The following is a 20180-nucleotide window of genomic DNA, read 5'->3' as shown; positions in this document are numbered from 1 at the left end:
GTTTGTATAACTACTGGTTGATTTGTTGTCATTCTTTGGCATCTGCCCCGATGTAAATTATACAGCATTGTCAGTTAATGCAGCATATTTTCTTCTATCAGCTTGTCTACACCTAGCTAATCTCACTTGACACTGATCTGGACTTTTCCTTACTTCTGTATTTGCTCTCTATCCATAATTTTAGAATGTAGTGAGTCACTGTGTTTCAGCACAGACTATTAATCCCACACATATAATATTCATTGAAGGTGGGACTGACCTTTACAAGTCATAAATAAGTGTGTGGGATTTATTATATATATGGAAAAATATAAGCAGTATATCATAATGGTCCATACTGTACAGTTTTTGGAGTTTTTTTTCTAGCATAGAACTTTCCATTGACTATATCATAAATGGTTGACTATACAGTTTCTGCCTTGCTAGTGTGGGGCTTGCTCAGGCTTGCCCCAATAAATGTTTAAAGATTGAGATACCCTAATAGAGCAGTCGCCCTAACACAACAGTCAAGCTAATGTGAATAGTGTTGATTCAATCTCAATATCAAATTTCCTGGGGGAGCTAGATTAGCATGCTAGTACACTACTGGCATGTCATCCATCCCTAGATAAATCTAGTTACATCCCAGCTCCCCCCTAAAAAGGTGTCTCCTCTGCCCTGAAATATACAGCATTCATTTTACAAACTTCTTTTCTTATAAACTCCACAAACAAAACACAAAATCAAATGTCACTCTTAGTAGCCTGCATAACTACATACAGCATATAAACACAAATGTTACTGCACTGCTGTGCATGTGCTCACCAGTTCATTAATGTGTACTGAAAGATGTATATACTGCTTCTGAATCAAATATGACATCCATTTTCAAACCTAGAAAAGACCATACAATCTTCATTATGAACTTAATAGAAAGTTTCATATGTTCAGACCATTTTTTCTTCTGCCAGCCCCCACACAAAAAGCAACACATTACAATACAACACAGGGGCTACCAACAGTTTGGGAAATCCTTTTATGTGAGCATGCACCATTTATACCTTGGTAAATCTACATGAACTCTTAAAAATATCAAAATACTGTAATAGAGCAGTCAAATACACTTTAGTACGGCATAAACATGATCATCTCAGCAAAAATCCAACTTGTTTGCACAACTTCTGATTTTGTTTCATTTTCTCAGCATTATCTACAGTGCCCAAGGAATGGATCACCAAAGTTTCAGCCTTCTGTGGTGAGTAGTCTTGGAATTATAGCACTAGACAGTATAGGAAGAGCAAAAAATTGATTTTATACAGTGGCTATGGATTTGGTTTACAATGTTCACCATGGATTAGCAAACCAACCAAGGTATAGTTTTAGTCTTGTAGTCACTTATCACATGGTATGAAGGAAGTTTAATTGAAGAAATGATGTTTACGTTTACTACATCGCTTGAGTTTAGAGAAAAAAGTTTGTAAATTGTAAATTATGCATGCTACAAAGTAAAAAAAACACAAGTTTTATCTGGCTATTTCTCACGGAAGGTAGACCCAAATCAATTAAAACTACATACCATCTCATTGGCCTGCTAACAGAGAGTTCGAAAATCTGTTTCATGTCACATGTGTTTGTTAATGATTGTGCAAAAAATCGGGTTTTGCTGAGATGGTCACAAATATAAATATCGATGTATAGCAGTCCCGACCATTAATTATCCAAATGTTCTGTTACTGTGGAAATGACTGTTCTATTAGAGTATTTTGATGATGTGTACGTTCTATTAGAGTATTTGAATGGAGTTCTGTATATCAATATAAATGGGCTTCTATTATCCGAACTTTTTGATTACCTGAGGGCTCAATGAGTTCAGATAACGGAGGGAGCACTGCATTAACAAATTAAAATATTTGTATTAGAAGGAACTTCTTGTTGGAAATGATGTCGTGTTGAATTTCAGGTTTTTTTTCTTTAAGGAAGGCAATATTTCTAGACCAGACATTGCAACATTATAAATGGGGGTGATGCAAAAACTGATTGAGAGCTTATATTGCATGTTAATCTGCAGTTTTTAGTCATTGGCTTCCTGTGTTTATATCACACACTGGGTGGGTCTATAAACACATCCTTGACACATTTATAGTGTACATTATTGAAACAAAATACAATTTTGTCACTATATACTCAGGTCCCTATGTGTAGGCCTACTAACTAGTGGGCCATACAAAATAGCTAATATAACTGATTCACTATCGTACCAATTCATCCATGAAACATAGCAATCCGTTGAGTTGTAGGCCATTAAAATATTTAAAGGCTGGGGGTCAACTCCAGTTGCTTGCAAATTAGTGTTGCTATTGGAACACCCCCCCCCCGCTGAACCGGGCCAGCCTTCGTAAATCTGCCATGCCAACATGACTAGATTCGGTTTTCTATATTCACTATGTTCACTAGATATTGTCAAATGGAACAATTCAACACTTCACAGCAAAAAGACCACACGATTACTTACTAGTCTTGGCCCAGACCACTTCTTTCCCTTTTGTAGTTGGGTTTTCCCCCACTCAAATGCATAATAGTGATGCCACGACATAAAAATTTTAATATCACAATAATCACGATATCATTGGACTTGTATCAATATATTAAATGAACTGAATAAGTTAATGTTTTCACAGGACAAGTTCAATTTATAAAAATTATTGACAAAGTACAGTCAGTTGTTTTTATGCATCACCACATGTTGCCATAGAAATAACCTCATTTTTTTGCAAATATCAAGTCACTTCTCACTAAATAGATTGTGTTTCTATATCACGATATTGATTTTTCTCTATCACGATTATCATGAAATGTTTCTATCACGATTATCACAATATACGATAGATCATGGCATCACTAATACAAAAGGGGAAAAAAGCAGTCTGGGAATGAGACTGATTACTTACGGGCACATTGTAATGAGGATTAACTGTGCCACTGTCTTCTAACCGCCCGTTAACAGAGCCCTACTTTACACCATGTTTCATTGTAGTGGTTTAAATATGTGCCCATAAATGTTTAAACCAGTTTGCACAACCATGTTAAGTGTATCATTTCCTTTTGAAAAGTGCACTCTAAACATATTGTGCAATTGACAACCTATAACATGGTTATAAAATTTGATGGTTCCTTATGACTTCTACTTGGGAGATTTTTTATGATACAACCCACAATTTTGTGTACTCATGATGTAGTCATTTATCCTAATATGGTCGAATAAATGTCTGCTACTTTTAAAATTTCTAGCTTTTCCTTATACCTGAGACACATGATCAAAGTAGTTAAAATTTTCTATTGATAGTGATACGGTAAAAATTAAATCGTACAAATTAAATACAAACACACATAACTGAAGTAGGGATTAAGTAAAACTGCAAGCTAGTGTACCCTTCTATAACTGCTATAAAATTTCTAATTTTTTGTTACACTTGTTTGTTCACATTTTTGCAACATAATGACTGGTGAACCAGACCAAAGGAAAGAAAGGTGCCGGACACATTACAAAAATTACTTGCCCTGACTATCAATTACTGAAAAGCAAAGTGACCATTCTGTTTCATTTTTAGGTATGTTCTACCATCGTGTGAAGAACAGTGCAAGAAAAATCTCTGCAAGCAGAAAAAAATTACAGTTATTCTTGTGATAGCTAGCACTGAAGTCATAACGTGTTGCGACAAACCAACATCTACGTGGCAGTAGACGACATATAGGAGGACAAAATAAGTCTTTGCTGCATTAATTGTAGCTACTGTGGTTGGTGAAAAGGCATATCTCGAGCTGAATTAAGCGACATTAAGAAATCAAGCCTGTAGCCTTAATCATAATCAAGTTATGCTTGGCTGAAGGCATCAGTTAGTCAGGCAGGCAATTGTATTTTTATAAATTTTGTAGAAACTTGTTGGAACATTTTTGGGCAAGCAAAAGCAAGGGGAAAGCCCAATTCTCCATGGTCTCTACTATCCCTAATGATGGGTTAAAACAGGGCCTCAGTAGGCAACTGAATACAGCAGTTTTTGCTGTACACAACACTATGCGTACATACACACAAGCTATTCTGCCAATACTGAATTAGTAGCTCCTACCTCATTGGACTTCCTGGAACATCTTCACCTCCTATTTGAACACAAACTGATCCAAATTTCTCACAGCGACATTGGTAGCCTCGTTTACTATTTACGCAAGATTCACCTTTGCTAATAGAGAATGTGTAGTAGCCACTACCCTGCTCACTGATCTTTGGTAGAATGCCTAACTCTAGTGGCATGTTCTCATTAGGAAAGACTTGTACAGTGATAACATCAGAACACCCTGAGATGAGTCGGCCATGAGAGTCCCTGAGTGTCACTTGATACCCATTGAAATTGTTCCTACTGGTTGTTCTAGCTAACTTGCATTTCTTTGTATAGATGTCTGGTTTACTAAACAAACTGATCAGACCTAAAACCTTCTGTAATCTGCAAAACTCTATCTTGTTTGGTACTGTCTCAACAGGAAGTAACTCTGTTTGTAATGCAACTTTCACCAGCTCATCACCTCTATTAACCATCTTACTTTTCATACTTACTATGGCCCGATCTCTTTCTGACTGCAGTTTTGATTCAACAAGCTCAAGGTAACTCTTCATCTGCACACATTTGCTAGTCAGTTCTTTACACTGCTTGTCCAATGCTTCAATTCTACTTGCTGCTGTTTCATTAATATTATTAATTATCTGCTGTTTTCTCTTATTCAAAGCCAGTGTGATTTCCTCAAACACCTTTTCAACCTTTTCAGTATTCTCTAGTTTTCTCAATTGAATTTGTGACTGCCTATCTGTTATTTCACCAACAGCTTTTTCTAACTTCTCCAGCCCAGCTACAACATCCAAAAGCATACAATCAATCTCTACCTTGTATTCTTGAGCAACAGTGAAGACTTCCTCATACTCGTGATCTCGATGCTTGACAACTGCACACCCAAGACAAATAAAGCAATCTTCCTTTTTGCAAAACAACTCCAGCAATTTATCAGGATGGAAGGAACAATGCTCTTGCTTGTGATCCAAAATTGACCGCAAATCAACCTTCCCTGATTTGATGTCACCGAAACTAACAACTTGATGAGAGCTCAGCAGTTTCAGTTTCTTATGCACAGCCACACAAGCAGTACAAAGGAACACGTCGCATTGTAAACAAACAGCTACTGCACCAAGTTCGTTATCACAAGACTGGCAGGAGGGTGGGGTCTGCCCACTGATTTGTTGCTCCATTCTCACCAGCTCTACTAACTGTTGTGCTGATTCATTGGATGGAAGAGCATCTACTGAAGTTAGCATAACCTTCTCTGGACACAAGGAGCACTTGACTTCTCCGTTGTTGAGCTGCTTGTACAAACTGACATTTCGTAAATGCTTTTCCGACTTCTGGAGCACTCCAACTTGTGCAGCAGTGTCTGAACGATTCACTAACAGAGGATCAAAGAACAAAGAACTTGAATCAGTAACCTCGGTGTGAATGGTTCGCTGTGTCGCAGGCTCATTCGTAACGTCTGACTTCTCCCACAAATCTTGTAGACATCCCTTGCAAAACGTGTGAAGACAAGGGAGAATCTTTGGTTCGGTAAGAATATCAAAGCAAATCAAACAAGTGACTTCTACACGAATGTCATTACACTCTGCCATGTTGATTAAAATGCGCATGCGTACCAGCACACATTGACTACAGATTCAGTAATGTTTTGTGGGCCTTGAATTAATTCACTGGAACAGTGGAGATTAATGAATTCTATCAACTGACCGAAAGTAGCTACTTGATAGCTAGGCAATTTTGCAGGTTGGCCGTTTTACAGTGCGTGTTATGGGTCCAAACACAATGACTGGTTAAAAAGTATACATAATGGGAAGTTGGCAATTTAATGAAGGCAATGTGAAGAGAATAGCATGATCATGTTTCCTCAAACATTTTGTGATCACAGGAAATGGCTCTATTTTGTAGGCATTGAAGATTTGCCTGTGATTTATTTAGGACTGCAAGTAGTGTATAGTCAATTCTAGGTAGGCTTGGTTAGCATACATATTCAGGACTTCATATGTGAAATAGTTTATTAAGCCTAATGACCTCTTAGCCCAATAGGGCACTCAATGTTAATGGTGAAATCAATGTAGCCACATGGCAAACTATTCAATAATATGCACAGTGTCAATGTTTATCATGCCACACTTATACCATGCTCATCAATGTATCTTCATCAACATAATTATGTGTACAACACTGTACACAGTGTGTGTGTGTATACCATAGTTTCATACTTAATTAGTGTAAAGCAGTCAGTACACAAGGGTGTGGCATTATTACCAGAACTCCTTACCAGCAAAATACGTGCAGTGAAAATAACCACCTGATTATTTCAGTATAACATTTAACATTAAAAAACATAAACATCATGTGAGAAAAAAATATGGTACTGCAAAGGTCAACATTATTTAGCAGTTCACATCATGAGTAGTAGCCACTTGAGTCAGGAGAGGAGTACAAATCTTCATTACATCCATTCTCAAATCTGTAAAAATAATCAGCTACTGAGTTGCTCACACAATTAGACACGTAACTATACTAGTGATGCACCAATACCACATTTTCACTACCAATCCAATACTGAGATGGAAATGGCCGATATCAATCCGATACTTTGCTATTACTCACAAAATCTGCTGGTAATCAGTAATTCCAATAGTATATAGACTAGCTTCATAAACTACAGTTTCAAACATGAGGATAGTTTATGGCTTCAATGAATCTTGGCCTACTGCTGTTTCCACAATACTAATAATGCTAATAGCTGGCTTCTTTCAAAGAATTCATCAACTTTTGCTTGAAGTGCTACTCGTATGTTGCCATATTGAAATGACGTCATACAAAGTATCAGTTGGTATCGGACATTTATAGCTTTATTGATATCACCAAAATATATAGCCGATATTGATACTGGTATCAGTATCGGTGCATCACTATTCACACCTTACAACATACAATATTTGGAAAACTACCAATGTACATATCCTTACACACAGGCTTTTATGTTTGGCTGTAAACATAAGAGCTGTAACTTACAAATCGCTTATGGTATGACTACATAATTTACTTGTGATGTAATAAGGATTAAAAGGATACCAGGGGTTACCCTACAAGTATGGGGACCAAACCTTACCACGAAAATAAATTTCAGCAAAGAAGCACAAAATCCTTTACATACTTTTAGAAAATGATTCATAACGCTTCAACAATTGGTTTAAATTGCTGCAAACAAGTATTAGTAGAATTGCCATTCCAAGCAATATATGATTAAACCTACAATCAACATACCAAATACTCAGCCAAACAAGACAAAGAATGATGTGCCATTGCAAAAAAATCCAGTCACCGTTCATCGCTTTGTAGCAAGTAAGCCTATCAAGTGTTGTTACAGTAAGTTAAAGATAGCCTTTTCTAACTCCATTAGTCTAAAACCATATATCAATAGAAAGTTTATTCATTAGCCTACTTGGGGAAGGTTAAATAACCACTTACCATATAAGTCTTAAACTCACTATAAGCAACACATATTCCTTAAAAGTTTCATGTGCTACTTTAAAAGTTAAAAGATTTTTAGCCAGGAAAGCTTGTAAATGCCCTTGCCATGAATACAGCCAACTATTGTAATTTAACTCAGTCAGCTAGTCTAACAGAGCAGTTCTTACTCTAATACAACAGGAAATACTGATACATGCTGTAGTTAGTGTTTGAACATAATTTTGAGCATAACTCATAAGTTGTTGTTGTTTTTTTTGGACTTCATTCAATTTTAACTAAAAAAAATTATGAGTAGTATTTAGCCTATTATACTCAAAATGCTAACTACAGCATATATCAGTATTTCCTGTTATATTAGAGTAAGAACTGCTCTGTTACAAGTCAAGAACAGTAAATATAGTATTTTTACATCAATTGCAGCATAGATACATTTAGTAAAGGATTGGCAACACACATATTAAACTGTAATTACGTCACATATAATCCTCGTTACGGCCCACTAGTGCTAGGCGGTATACCTTCCATAAAAAGTATCACAGTATTACCAAGAGTAAATAATGGAATACTCTTGGTATTACTAAATATCACAGTATTAATGTGAAAGCCATTGGTATTAAAGTAACTGCCATTTACCTCAACAAAAGCACCAAATACCCATGGTAGCTCAGCAAGCCTCAGGTGCAAATTACCACAAACAAACTTGTTTACATAGTTTGGTTAGCTGACTACATCAGCACCTGCCTACAAACATTGTCACATGTCTGGTTACCTTCTAAATATGGGATGAAACAAGCCCACAGGGAGGCCATAGTGCCCAGACAGTACGATGATATTAAAAAAAAACAGGCGCTATCAAACTGGTATGATTTAAATATCACTACTAACAATACCGGTTTATCGCCCAGCTCTAATCTACGGCCCACCCACAAATTGACCCCCTCATTCTTCGTTGCTATACACATTTCGTTTCTTTTGCCAACATACACTCGGACAGTAGTACCACTATGTTGGCGAGCAATGTGCTAAAGAAGACGGACCATGCATGACCAAGGTGAACAGTCTATAACAGGAAATAGCTAAACACACGGATATTTTCGACCCAGCGTGATAGGAAGTTCTTTAACTAGTGAGTATTCTCAGTTTTGGAGTTTTCACAACCAAACAGAAATTGTTTGCTAAAAAATAGTTTTTATGTAGCTACTTGTAACCACCTACTAGGTGTAATGTTTTAATTTTTGTAGACAAACTGTTTTTCTATAGCTCAGTTTTAGCCTGTTTCACTGTGCTGGGTGTTGGAGTTTTGGCATGGCCATACATATAGTGACATAATGGTGGCATCCAGTAAAAGAGAGTTTATTGCTACTGTAATGTAATGCACATGCACACGTTCCGATAGATACTACAGACGCATGCATAAAAATAGGATACAGGAAGGTATGCAATGGAAGGAGGCACAAGAATAGTGTGGGAGCGGCTAGAAGGAAAGCACAGAGCACCAGGACGTCCAAGCAAAATGAAAAATGTACGTGCAATAGCTATACATCCATAGTTATAGTATAGTGTATAGTCTATACATTGGATAGACATGTACGTGCCTGTGACGTACATACATGCATGCATGCATGTAGCTAGCTATATAAACATATAATTATTTTATACAAATTGGTATGTTAGCTAAATTGTATTAGACGTGGGGCTAACTCTCCTCCACGTATTCATGCAAAGGGGGCTTCCACTTTCCATGTAAAATTCAGTGAAGCACTCTAATAGAGCAGTGCCTACATGTGTTCAAACAAAGCATTTCAATGCATTTAAAAACATTTTCTATGGGGTAGCTATATACCCCCACAGGTACAGCATGCAAAGTCTTTGCAAATGCCACATGCACTGTACAAATTCTATCAACTAATTACCACCCTTCTTAACCGGCCCTCTCAACGAAAATTTTGTTATGCGCCCTTATATTAATAATATTACATGCATAAAGTGTTCTATTGAGGCAATTATGTTTGCTTATATGCTTTAAATGATAAATCCACATGCATGCACGGCTGTTCAAGAATGTTAGCTAATGTGTATGGCCTATATGCATTGTGCAGTTATACTTACAGTGATGAGTTTGTATATCGTGATATATACCGTATCGTGATATATTGTGTGCAATAATTGTGATAGGAAAATATCCTACATCACACACCACTAATGTATTTATGCCAACATCTAATTCAACACCCCCTCTGACTCCTACTTCACCACTAATACTGCCTATGTCTCCTATTTCACCACCAACATCTGAGGCAAAAACATCAATTCAGTCCCCATTCTCATCACCAGGATCAATATCTGTGACATCTATTTCATCACTGTCATCTCCTCTTCCTCCAATTCCATCACCAATAACTGTGCCAACATCACCAGTTCAATCAACTTCCCCACAATTATCAACACCATCGCCTAACTCGTTGGAATCACCATCATTACCTGATCTGTTGAATGCAAACTTGCCATCACGTGCCTGGAGCATGCAATAGTCTGAATACAATTCACAATTATTTAATTCAAGAGGAACCAGCATCTAGTAGCCAGCCCTTAAAGCTTTCACACCCTGTAACAATAAGGTCTGATTTATCTGTGAGAATAGTTATACATGGCCATGAGCTAAATAGCGTTACATGTGATAGTTTGTCAATTCCAGTGTACAAACCTTAACAACACTTCTGTTATAGATTGAGAAGTTGAATGTCTGTCCAGGGCACCCTGACAAGCAGTTTGTACATATGGTAAACGATAAGAAGGGAAGATTGCTAAATTCATCTGGTGAAATTGTTGCATATATAGACAGCTATACAGAAACAGTGAGAACATCTAATTTCACCGAGCTTTACCGTTGTGGTATGTTACGCTCCATTCTTGGCTAGCTAACATCCACTGGTGCTATATTCCAAGTAGACATGTCGACAAGGAAAAACAAAAAGCGAACCCGGCAGGAATTAGAAGATAGTACCAGTACCTCCAGTACTGCTGAGTTGTCGTACGAAGTTGACAATTTTGGGGAGATGGAGGAGTAACAAATTAGTAGAGCAGAATCGAGGCACGAAAAACTGACAGCAAGTTTAGGGGTCATTTTTGTCTTATTGAAGAAGCAACGGGATGATATCATAGTACTCTGGAGTGAGCATGATGCAAAATTACAACAAACCTAGATAATTTGAAGGACTATGAGAAGCATATTTCAGTGGTATTTGATGAAATGTAGATAAAAGAAGGGCTAGTGTACAAGAATGGAGGTAAAATTGTTGGATTTGTAAATTTAGGATCAGTAAACAACACTTTAGCATCATTTGAGCAGTCACTGACACAAACAACAATTCATGCACGATTACCCATTGCTAAACATATACTTGTGTTTATGGTCACAGGGTTGTTTATGTCTCTGAAATTTCCATATGCACAATATCCCACATCTGATCTTACAGCAGACAGCTTATTTCCATTAACGAGGGACGTGATCCGCCATTTAGAAGCTGCAGGCTTCAAAGTAGTTTCTCTTACTGCTGACAAAGGATCATGCAATCCTAAATTCTTCCGTCTCCACCACCAAGCCAGTTCCGTAGTTTTTGATTAGTTTACAAAGTTCCCAACCCTTATAGTAGTGATGGAAGACATAATTATTTATTTTATTTCTGATGTTCCTCACTTGATAAAGACAGTAACGAATGCTTGGTCCAATTCATTTGGACGCAGTCATGCTAGAGCATTGTGGGTAAGTAGAAGTAGCTACATGCATAGAATAGTTTTAAACATTGTGTAATTTATATAAGGGCTATACATATGGTGATAGTGGCAAATCGTATTATTTAATTTTATACAGATCAATGGAAAATACAATAGCTGGCAGCACTTGAGGAGATTGTACAATAAACGCACTGCTTCAGGGTTACGAAGAGAAAACTCACTCTAGGCCACATCAATCTTAATTGATACTTTAGAATGAGAGATAATGAATTATACCCACCAAGGTTTAAACTGAGAGTCGAGAACATTTTTTTTCTCATCACACTGAGCAATGCCTAATGTGTGGACTGAGTTTTGGTATGATGAAAATATGCAAGGCTGCATTGAAATTGATGCTGCTGGTATGTCCATCCACATTTCTGTCAATATGAGTTAACTCATGCAATGTTGCTTTCTATCTTCAGATTATATCACGGATCACCCCCACACCTTTGATGTCCGTACCATACAGTACTATCGTACTGTATGATATTTCTTATCATTAAGCTGCTTACGTACTTATAGCATTTGCATATAAACATTGTCACATTAACAGGTTCTAAGTAAGTCAGTTGGAGAGGCATCTACCTACTATGGGGATGATCACACAGCAGAAACTGAAAGATCTGTTAGGATATCCAACAAACTTTTTGACCTTATGAATACAAGATACCTGGAGGAAGACATCTTGAAGTTGAATCGTGACTTGGGACCATTCAGGAAAGCAACTGACCATGTTTAAAGGTAACCAGTTATGGTCTAAAATGCTGTTGTAGCAGCATACATGCAAGTATGCACAACAGTGGATCTATATACCAGTTTCAGTTATAATAGCTCCTATAGTGATATAACTAAGTCATGATAATAACATAATATTTATTACAATGCTGCAGTGGCTTGAAAATTACTTTCTGAATTACCTACATGAATGGGAGCAAAGTGTCAAGCAAAGAAAAGGATTTACACCAGCACAAAGAACTATGATGTTGCTGAACCCAGAAACACTTGAAGGGCTCAGGATGACAGGTAACTATAATGTTATATTAGCTACTTGCATTGCTATATGTACATTTTCATTTTTTTTATTATGCAGTCAAAGCAGTTGTAGAATTAGTAAGGTTTTGTTGAGTCTACCTGATGTGAAAAATGTACTGACGGAGAAATTTTGTCAAGACCCTCTGGAATCCTTTTTTGGTCAGCAACGAGCCCAAGGAAGGAGAAATGACAATCCATCCGCAGCAGAATTTACAACCAATACTAATTCAATAAGAGTACAGTCACCAATTGCAACAGATCCCCTTCATGGAAACTGTAGGAAAGACCAAAGGATAAGATTGAAATTGACGAACCTCTTTTGTCAAAGCAGCGATGCCATACCAAAAAGCGATAATATTAATGCAATTGTTTCAGATGTATAGATTTGTCATTTAAATTCATGGTGTAATTTATCATAAATATGTCATACTCTAATATAAATTCACATTTCATTTTCCTTTCTTAAGTTCCTTTCTCATACTTTTCTCTTTCTTAGTTTCAGTGATCAGAATGATTTTTTAATCTTCTATCCATTGTTTAGCGTAGCTAAAACCTCTAATGTCCAACCAAGATGTTACAAACATTTTAAGTAATTCCATGTTGTTGTCATCATTTATTATAGTATAGCTTATGATGTCCCATGCACATTGCACCTTGATGTTTTGACAAACCGAGACAATTATTTTGGCCTTCCCTTCAGCTGATTCAGCTGATGACATGGTGGTGGATACCTTAATATGCTGCATTAGCTTGTATTGCATAGCAATTTCTATCTCATGAAACAAGTGATAAGCATCATCATTGACTTCGAATAGTCCTCCTCTATTAACTTGTTTGATCTACGTATTGGGTAGTATAATTTTAAAAATGGTGGCAGTTCTGGAGTCTGGTCATCTACTTTCATTCTGTCCAAACATTCCACAAATCTGGCTGCTTTCTCTCCCTCTATCTTCATATACTTACGGTGCAACTTCATGCCTATGTACCCACATGCATACCGGATAATATTTTCTTCATCTTCATTGAGGGTAACATCAGGCTCTTGGACGCTTGGCTCTCCTCTATCCTTGAAAGTTGTACATAAAAGATGTTGACATATGCATTCATTAACAAGTTCCATAAACAGTGGCTCGTTGTTAAAAGTTCACAATGTATCTTCATTAGAAAGTCGTTCCATAATGGTGGCAAACATTTAGCCCTGGCGCCAACATAATTTGTCCAAATTCACTCAGTAACAGTTGCTGGTAATGAAATGCACAGTACGATTTGCAGTGCTGTCAACAAGTTGGAAAAAAACTGCTCTACAAATGACATAAATTCGACCTTTTCGCAGGCAACAAGTAGCTCACTGCAGTACTGCTTTACAGTAGCAATTCTAACACTGTTAATCTGCAATTCTGCTCTATTTTCCAAAGAAACAATGGCACCTACCGTGCCATCTGCTTAGCAATACAGGGTATCTATGACAATAGGCACACAGTTTACGTAATCAAACACGTGACCATAACGAGGATTGTATAACAGTTGCTATGCACATTGCCAATCCTTTATTACATGCATTATCTATGATTGCAGTAACAATGTGTAACATGTTAGAGCACGCACACTACACATTTTATTTAAAAACCAATTATATTATGGAGCTTAATGCCCTTTGCTAACAAAATTGTTGGCATTGTGACCACACACACATGCACACTACACACAATAGGCAGTGGAACACTTGATGCTTGCAAAACAGATCAAGATACTCTAATAGAGCAGTCACCTTAAGTTTGTTTACACAATACAGCATATAATTTTTTGGTAATGGTAATTTTTTTTAGTATAAAGAGAACTACTTTAATTATATAAACAATAAACCTAAAATTAAAGATCAAATTAGTCCATCAAATGAGACTTCATCTCTCTTTCTCTTTGCTGCGATCTGCTATTGCCTGCATTCACAGTGCTTGGTCATCATCCGGTCATTTTGACACCTCTGATGGATCAGGCTAGGAGACAGCAACAAAGCCAACCTGGGGTAACAGAGTAAATTAATACAAGAGGAGAGAATGATGCATGTTCCACTTCACGAATGCATTGGCCATTAGCACGCTGTTTGATGTTCTCATGCTTCTTGTAGGCTGCAGACAGTGAGGAGCACTTGTTAGAAGTGGCATGCATAGGGTTAGGTTTTCAGAGCTTCTAAAATATGAAATATTCCAGGGAGCAAGACTCCAGACTAGGGCTGAGCGATACTGCCATTTTAGTATCATGATTGATACTAAAGCCACTATTCACCATACTGAATACTTCACGATACTTACAAATATGTCAATCATCATAGCTGGTGCTACATAGTGTATTCCTCAGTATTCCTGCAGGAAGTCTTCAAAAGTAACATCAAACTAGCCACTGTCAACCTTGCTTACTGTCAACCTTGCTTATGGTAACAGTTATTGTAACACATGCTTTGAAGTTATGTTATGGTGTTCACACCTCTCTGCAGGGGTAACCAGGTTATGACTTACAAGGATTCTTGAGCCTAGTACTGCATAACAAATGAAATTTTTAATGACAGTAATGTACAGGCATGGTATCGCGATAGTTAATAGCAAAATATCATGACATCAATATTTTCAAAATATCGCGATATATCGCTAAAACGGTAGTATCACTCAGCTCTACCTCCATAACAACTATATGCTTTAAATTCCACTATGTAAATTTCAATGAATTACAAATAAAAGCTGTAAGATTGTTAACTGAAACACATTACTAAGTTCAAATAGTATTTTTAATTTAAGAATGAAGTATGGACCTATGCAATAAAAAGTAGTGAAAGTGATGGTATTACAGCACAGCTCGGTGGGAAAGTCCCTACTTTGGCATTGAACAAAACAATAATCATAGCTAATGTGCCAAAGTAGGGACACTATGCTGTAGTACTATCATTCATCTCTTGTTTCCCTACTTTTTATTGTTAGTGTTGGGCCGGTACTTTTAAAAAGTAATATATTACTTATTACTCGTTACTGCCACTGCAATGAAACGCACTACAGTTATATATTACTTCAGTTTAAAAAAGTAACTAGTAATATGTTTACACAATGCATAAAGGTACTTCGTTAGGTAATAATATTATAGTAACGCGTTAGTACTTTGATAGGTAATGATATTACAGTAACATGCTAATTAAGTAACATGCTAATTAAGTAACATGCTAATTAAGTAACATGCTAATTAAGTAACATGCTAATTAAGTAACATGTTAGTGCTTCATTAGGTAATAATATTATAGTAACGCATTACTTATGTAAAATAACAATCCGTTACATATTACTAGCATAAGAAATGTAGCACGTTGTATTACTTCGTTACTGCATTAAGTAATAATATTACATAACGTATTACGCCCAACACTGTTTATTGCATAGATCCCTACTTTATTAAAAAACAACAACAACAACAAACATATAGTTTAGTTGTAGCACAGCTAGCTACAATGTAACTTGTGACTGAATATCAGCAAGAGTACATAATACTCCCTATTCTTCTTATGTACTCTTGATATCAGACATGACTGTTGTATTAGAGCATCTTGAGTCAGCCAAGGGGTGTGCAGCTAGCTAGACCAATAAGGGGTGAGGTCATCTTGTTTACTGTAAAGTAAATAACTAGAGGTGTGGTCTCCATACTCTATCGCTATTAGTCCACCTAGATATCTATTTGATGGGTGTGGTCGCAAACCTATCGTGAATGGGATCCCAATCTAGCTAGTATACCTCTTATAGTAGCACTGGGACTGAAGCACTTCTGAAATCCAGCTCTGAAATAATTCTGTGGCATCTAAATATGCTGCTGAAAGCCTGAAAGTGTTGATACTGAAAATTAACGCTTCGATATGGTTTTGTTGGATGAGAAGACAAGCAGCCTGATTGAGAAAAGACAAGGCGCAGAGCAGCCTACACTCGTCGAAACCCCAAAAGGCACATCCATTGGTGAGTTTGCTATTGTGGCGTAAAATGGTGGCCATGTGCTGCTTCGTTTGGCCTCTAGCCTTGCGACTGTAGTCAGTCAAGACTTTTAGAATTCTATATACGGCCACCTGTGTTTTGTTATATTTAATGCTGTATTATATGGACTAGTACCATTTGATTTTTGTCATGTAAGATGTCTCTAAGATGATTTTCAAAGGCGGAAATTTTGGCAGCACATGAAAATTTTGGGGCGATCCCTACTTACATGGTACTACTGTACTGTTTGATAATGGACCACTGGAAGACGTAGCAACAAAATTTAAAGTGAGGGGGTTAAGAAGGGTAGTGACTGGGTTATACTGTTTGCACAATGTATAAAGCGTGCTCACCATGCACTTTGTAGGGGATCTGGGAGGATGCCTCCACAAAATTTTTTTTCAACAATTCAGCCTTATGAGATTGAATTTCATAACAATTTTGGCTAAATTTTATTGATAATGCTACAACTGTTCTATTATATCTGACTGCACTACTAGAGTACACTAATCTTTAATAGTGGAGGGGCTAAGCCCCCATATCTCTGCTACGTCTATGAAACCTCTAGCATACGATTAGTTGCACTTTGTGTCAAGGCATTGCAACCAGCACTAGACAGCATGGTAGAGTATGAGGAATGACCAAGAAAGTCATGGCTATTAGTGCTGGGCGGTATTGAAAAATAGCAAACGGTATACCTTCCATAAAAAGAATCACGGTATTACTAAATATCACAGTATTACTAAATATCACAGTATTACTAAATATCACAGTATTACTAAATATCACGGTATTACTAAATATCACAGTATTACTAAATATCACAGTATTACTAAATATCACAGTATTAATGTAAAAGCCATTGGTATTAAAGTAACTGCCAATTACCTCAACAAAAGCACCAAATACCCCAAACCTCAGGTACAAATTACCACAAACTTGTTTACATAGTTTGGTTAGCTGACTACATCACCACCTGCCTAAAAACATTGTCACATGTCTGGTTATCTTCTAAATATGGGATGAAAAAGCCCACAGGGAGGCCATAGTGCCCAGGGAGGCCATAGTGCCCAGGGAGGCCATAGTGCCCAGGGAGGCCATAGTGCCCAGATGGTATGGCAGTACCAAAAAAAAACAGGCAGTATTAAAAAAACAGGCGGTATCAAAACCAGTATGACTTAAAATATCACAGATTACTAACAATATAAGTACATCGCCCAGCTCTTATGGCTGTATAATGTGCATCACTTTAGTTATAGGCTTGGGGCATGCCCAAAGGGAAATTTTTAAAACCCTAGAATTTCAGCAGCTTATCTTATAAATATATGCTATATTGCAGAGTGACTGCTCTAGTATCTCGATCTTTCTTGACCAGATACTGGAAACTTGCTGGAGTCACCTGATACAGTACAGTGCACATGCAACACACAGAGACATGTAGTGTACACAATTCCACATGACAAAAAATTGTGACTTTCCTAACACCTTACCTTAAAGGACTCCCTGGAACATTTTCTTGGTTTATTTGTACAATAACTGATCCATACTGTTTGCACTGGCAACTCCGACCCCGATAGTGTTTAACATGCCAACAAGATTCACATTTAACAGCCAAAAATATATATCGGCCTATTTCTTCATGAGTAATTACTGTTTTCACCTTTTCTTGAATGCTAGAGTTTGCATTTGGAAATACTTTAATATCAATAGCATCCATACAGTCCAAGACAGGCTGACCATGTGAGTCTTTTACAGTCACTGAAAATCCATGGAGGTTATGTTCACCACTCTGCACAGTTGTTAGCTGACAATGTTTAATGCATATATCTAATGGCTTGCCGAAACCTTGGATATGCTCTTTGACCTTTTGAAGACTGTAAAACGTTAATGTAGGCGGTACTGCTTCGACGGGTAACAATTTCACCTGCCTTGCAACTCTTATTAACCCATCACCTCTATTTACAACCTGGCGTTTCAAACTTACTATGGCTCGATCTCTTTCAAACTGCAGCTTAGATTCAACAAGTTCAAGAAAATTTCTTAATTGTGTGCATTTGTTAGTCAGCTCTTCACACTGCTTGTCTAAAACTTCAATTCTACTTGCAGTTGCTTGGTTAATATCATCAACTATCTGTTGCTTCTTCTTATTCAAAGCTGCTTTAATTTCTTTAAATGTCTTTTCGACTTTTTGCATATTCTCTGCTTTTCGCAATTCTACTTGTGACTGCACATTCTTCACTTCTGTAACAGCCTTTTCTAACTTCTCTAACTGAGTTTTGATTTTCGGTGTCATGTTATTAATTTCTGTTTTGTATTCTTTAGCAACTTCAGATATTTCATCATATTGATGGTTACGATGCTTCACAACTGCACATGCAAGGCATATAAAGCACCCTTCATCCTTGCAAAATAATTCCAATGACTTGTCAGGATGAACTGAACAACGTTCTTGCTTGTGATGCAAAACAGAATGTAATTTGATCTTCCCAGCCTTGAAATCATCAAAACTAACAACTTGATGAGAGCTCAGCAGTTTCAGTTTCTTATGCACAGCCACACAAGCAGTACAAAGGAACACATCGCATTGTAAACAAACAGCTACTGCACCAAGTTCGTTATCACAAGACTGGCAGGAGGGTGGGGCCTCTCCACCGATTTGTTGCTCCAATCTCACCAGCTCTACTAACTGTTGTGTTGGGTCGTTGGTTGGCAGAATATCTACTGACTCAATCTTCTCTGAGTGAAGACACGTGGAGCATGTTATTGCTTTCAGTATTTCGCCGCGAACCTCGCCGCGAACACAGTCGGTCCTTGCCACATCCGCCGATTTTTCCCACAAATCTTGTAGACATCTTTTGCAAAATGTATGAAGACAAGGAAGAATCTTTGGCTCTTTGAGCAGACCAAAACAAATCGAGCAAGTTGCATCCTTACGAATCTCGCTCCAAGCGTCTGCCATGTTGTTTAAACTGCGCATGCGTACATGTACGCGTGAGACATAGATATCCATTACACTTTTATAATAGTTATTCCCTACTAGCTATGCATGTGGCAAGGCAATGAAACTAATTCACTCAAATAAAAGTTACTGTATCAGGCACATATGGTCCAACATAGAGCTGCTCGTTTTGTCACAGGTCAACCATGGAGACGAAATAATAGAGACAGCATCACTAACGTCCTTGAAAACTTGCAATGGCCTACACTACAAGAACGTCGCAAATCAGCTAGACTAGTTTTACTATATAAAGTACTACATGATTTATTAATTATACCGAACTGTTATCTCCCATTTAAATCTACTGTATTACGGACCCGACACCCCGGCACACAACTTTAAACTAGTATCTTACCAACCAAGAATTGATGTATATAAATATTCCTTCCTCCCAAGAACTGTACCAGAATGGAATAGATTAGATGATGAGATTATTGAGACTGTGTTGAAGAATTTAAGCAAAAATTAGCCCCTTTTATGTATATAGTTAAGTAACTTATCGTAATTGTATATATTTTTATAGTTTATTATTGTAATTGTACATATGTATATAATTAAGTAACTTGTTATAATTGTACATACTTATATAGTTAAGTAACTAATTGAAATTGTACACATGTAATTGCACATCAGCATTATGCCCCTGGAGGGTCCTGCTGATTAACAATAAACAAGGCTTTGACAGTATTGATTACTGTGACGTTGTGTGTACTAGCTTTGGTTGACGTTGCAGATATCATACTACCATTATAGCTATAAGATTTTAATAGACCCATCATTCTTCTACCTGCATCATGGTGTGCATGC

At 37.1% G+C, this 20180-nt stretch overlaps 2 protein-coding genes and 1 long non-coding RNA gene across 4 annotated transcripts; 1 reads left to right on the top strand and 2 right to left on the bottom strand.

The window, feature by feature from the left end:
- Window positions 1-606: 606 nt before the first annotated feature.
- On the bottom strand, window positions 607-5692 carry LOC136268921 (E3 ubiquitin-protein ligase TRIM45-like). Of its 2 annotated transcripts, XM_066064398.1 has the most exons (3): window positions 4104-5692; window positions 805-873; window positions 607-751 (listed from the first exon to the last, which is right to left on the bottom strand). In XM_066064398.1, the coding sequence occupies exons 1-2, from the start codon at window positions 5678-5680 to the stop codon at window positions 849-851; spliced, it is 1602 nt and encodes a 533-aa protein (XP_065920470.1). In that variant the 5' UTR covers window positions 5681-5692; the 3' UTR covers window positions 607-751; window positions 805-848. The 2 variants fall into 2 exon arrangements, with proteins under 2 accessions (XP_065920470.1, XP_065920469.1); XM_066064397.1 differs by having other exon boundaries at window positions 618-873.
- A 543-nt stretch (window positions 5693-6235) lies between these two features.
- On the bottom strand, window positions 6236-19370 carry LOC136268923 (E3 ubiquitin-protein ligase TRIM33-like). Its single transcript, XM_066064399.1, has 2 exons — window positions 17866-19370; window positions 6236-6558 (listed from the first exon to the last, which is right to left on the bottom strand). The coding sequence occupies exons 1-2, from the start codon at window positions 19350-19352 to the stop codon at window positions 6495-6497; spliced, it is 1551 nt and encodes a 516-aa protein (XP_065920471.1). The 5' UTR covers window positions 19353-19370; the 3' UTR covers window positions 6236-6494.
- Window positions 9506-12804, top strand: LOC136269027 (uncharacterized). Its single transcript, XR_010707194.1, has 5 exons — window positions 9506-11331; window positions 11440-11704; window positions 11768-12086; window positions 12236-12368; window positions 12436-12804. It is a non-coding gene; the product is annotated as an uncharacterized lncRNA (long non-coding RNA).
- Window positions 19371-20180: the final 810 nt, after the last annotated feature.

Source organism: Dysidea avara, chromosome 10 (genome assembly GCF_963678975.1).
Source record: "Dysidea avara chromosome 10, odDysAvar1.4, whole genome shotgun sequence".
Taxonomy (NCBI): domain Eukaryota; kingdom Metazoa; phylum Porifera; class Demospongiae; order Dictyoceratida; family Dysideidae; genus Dysidea; species Dysidea avara.
Note: the sequence above shows the minus strand (reverse complement) of the source record. Positions and strands in the feature narration are given on the sequence as shown.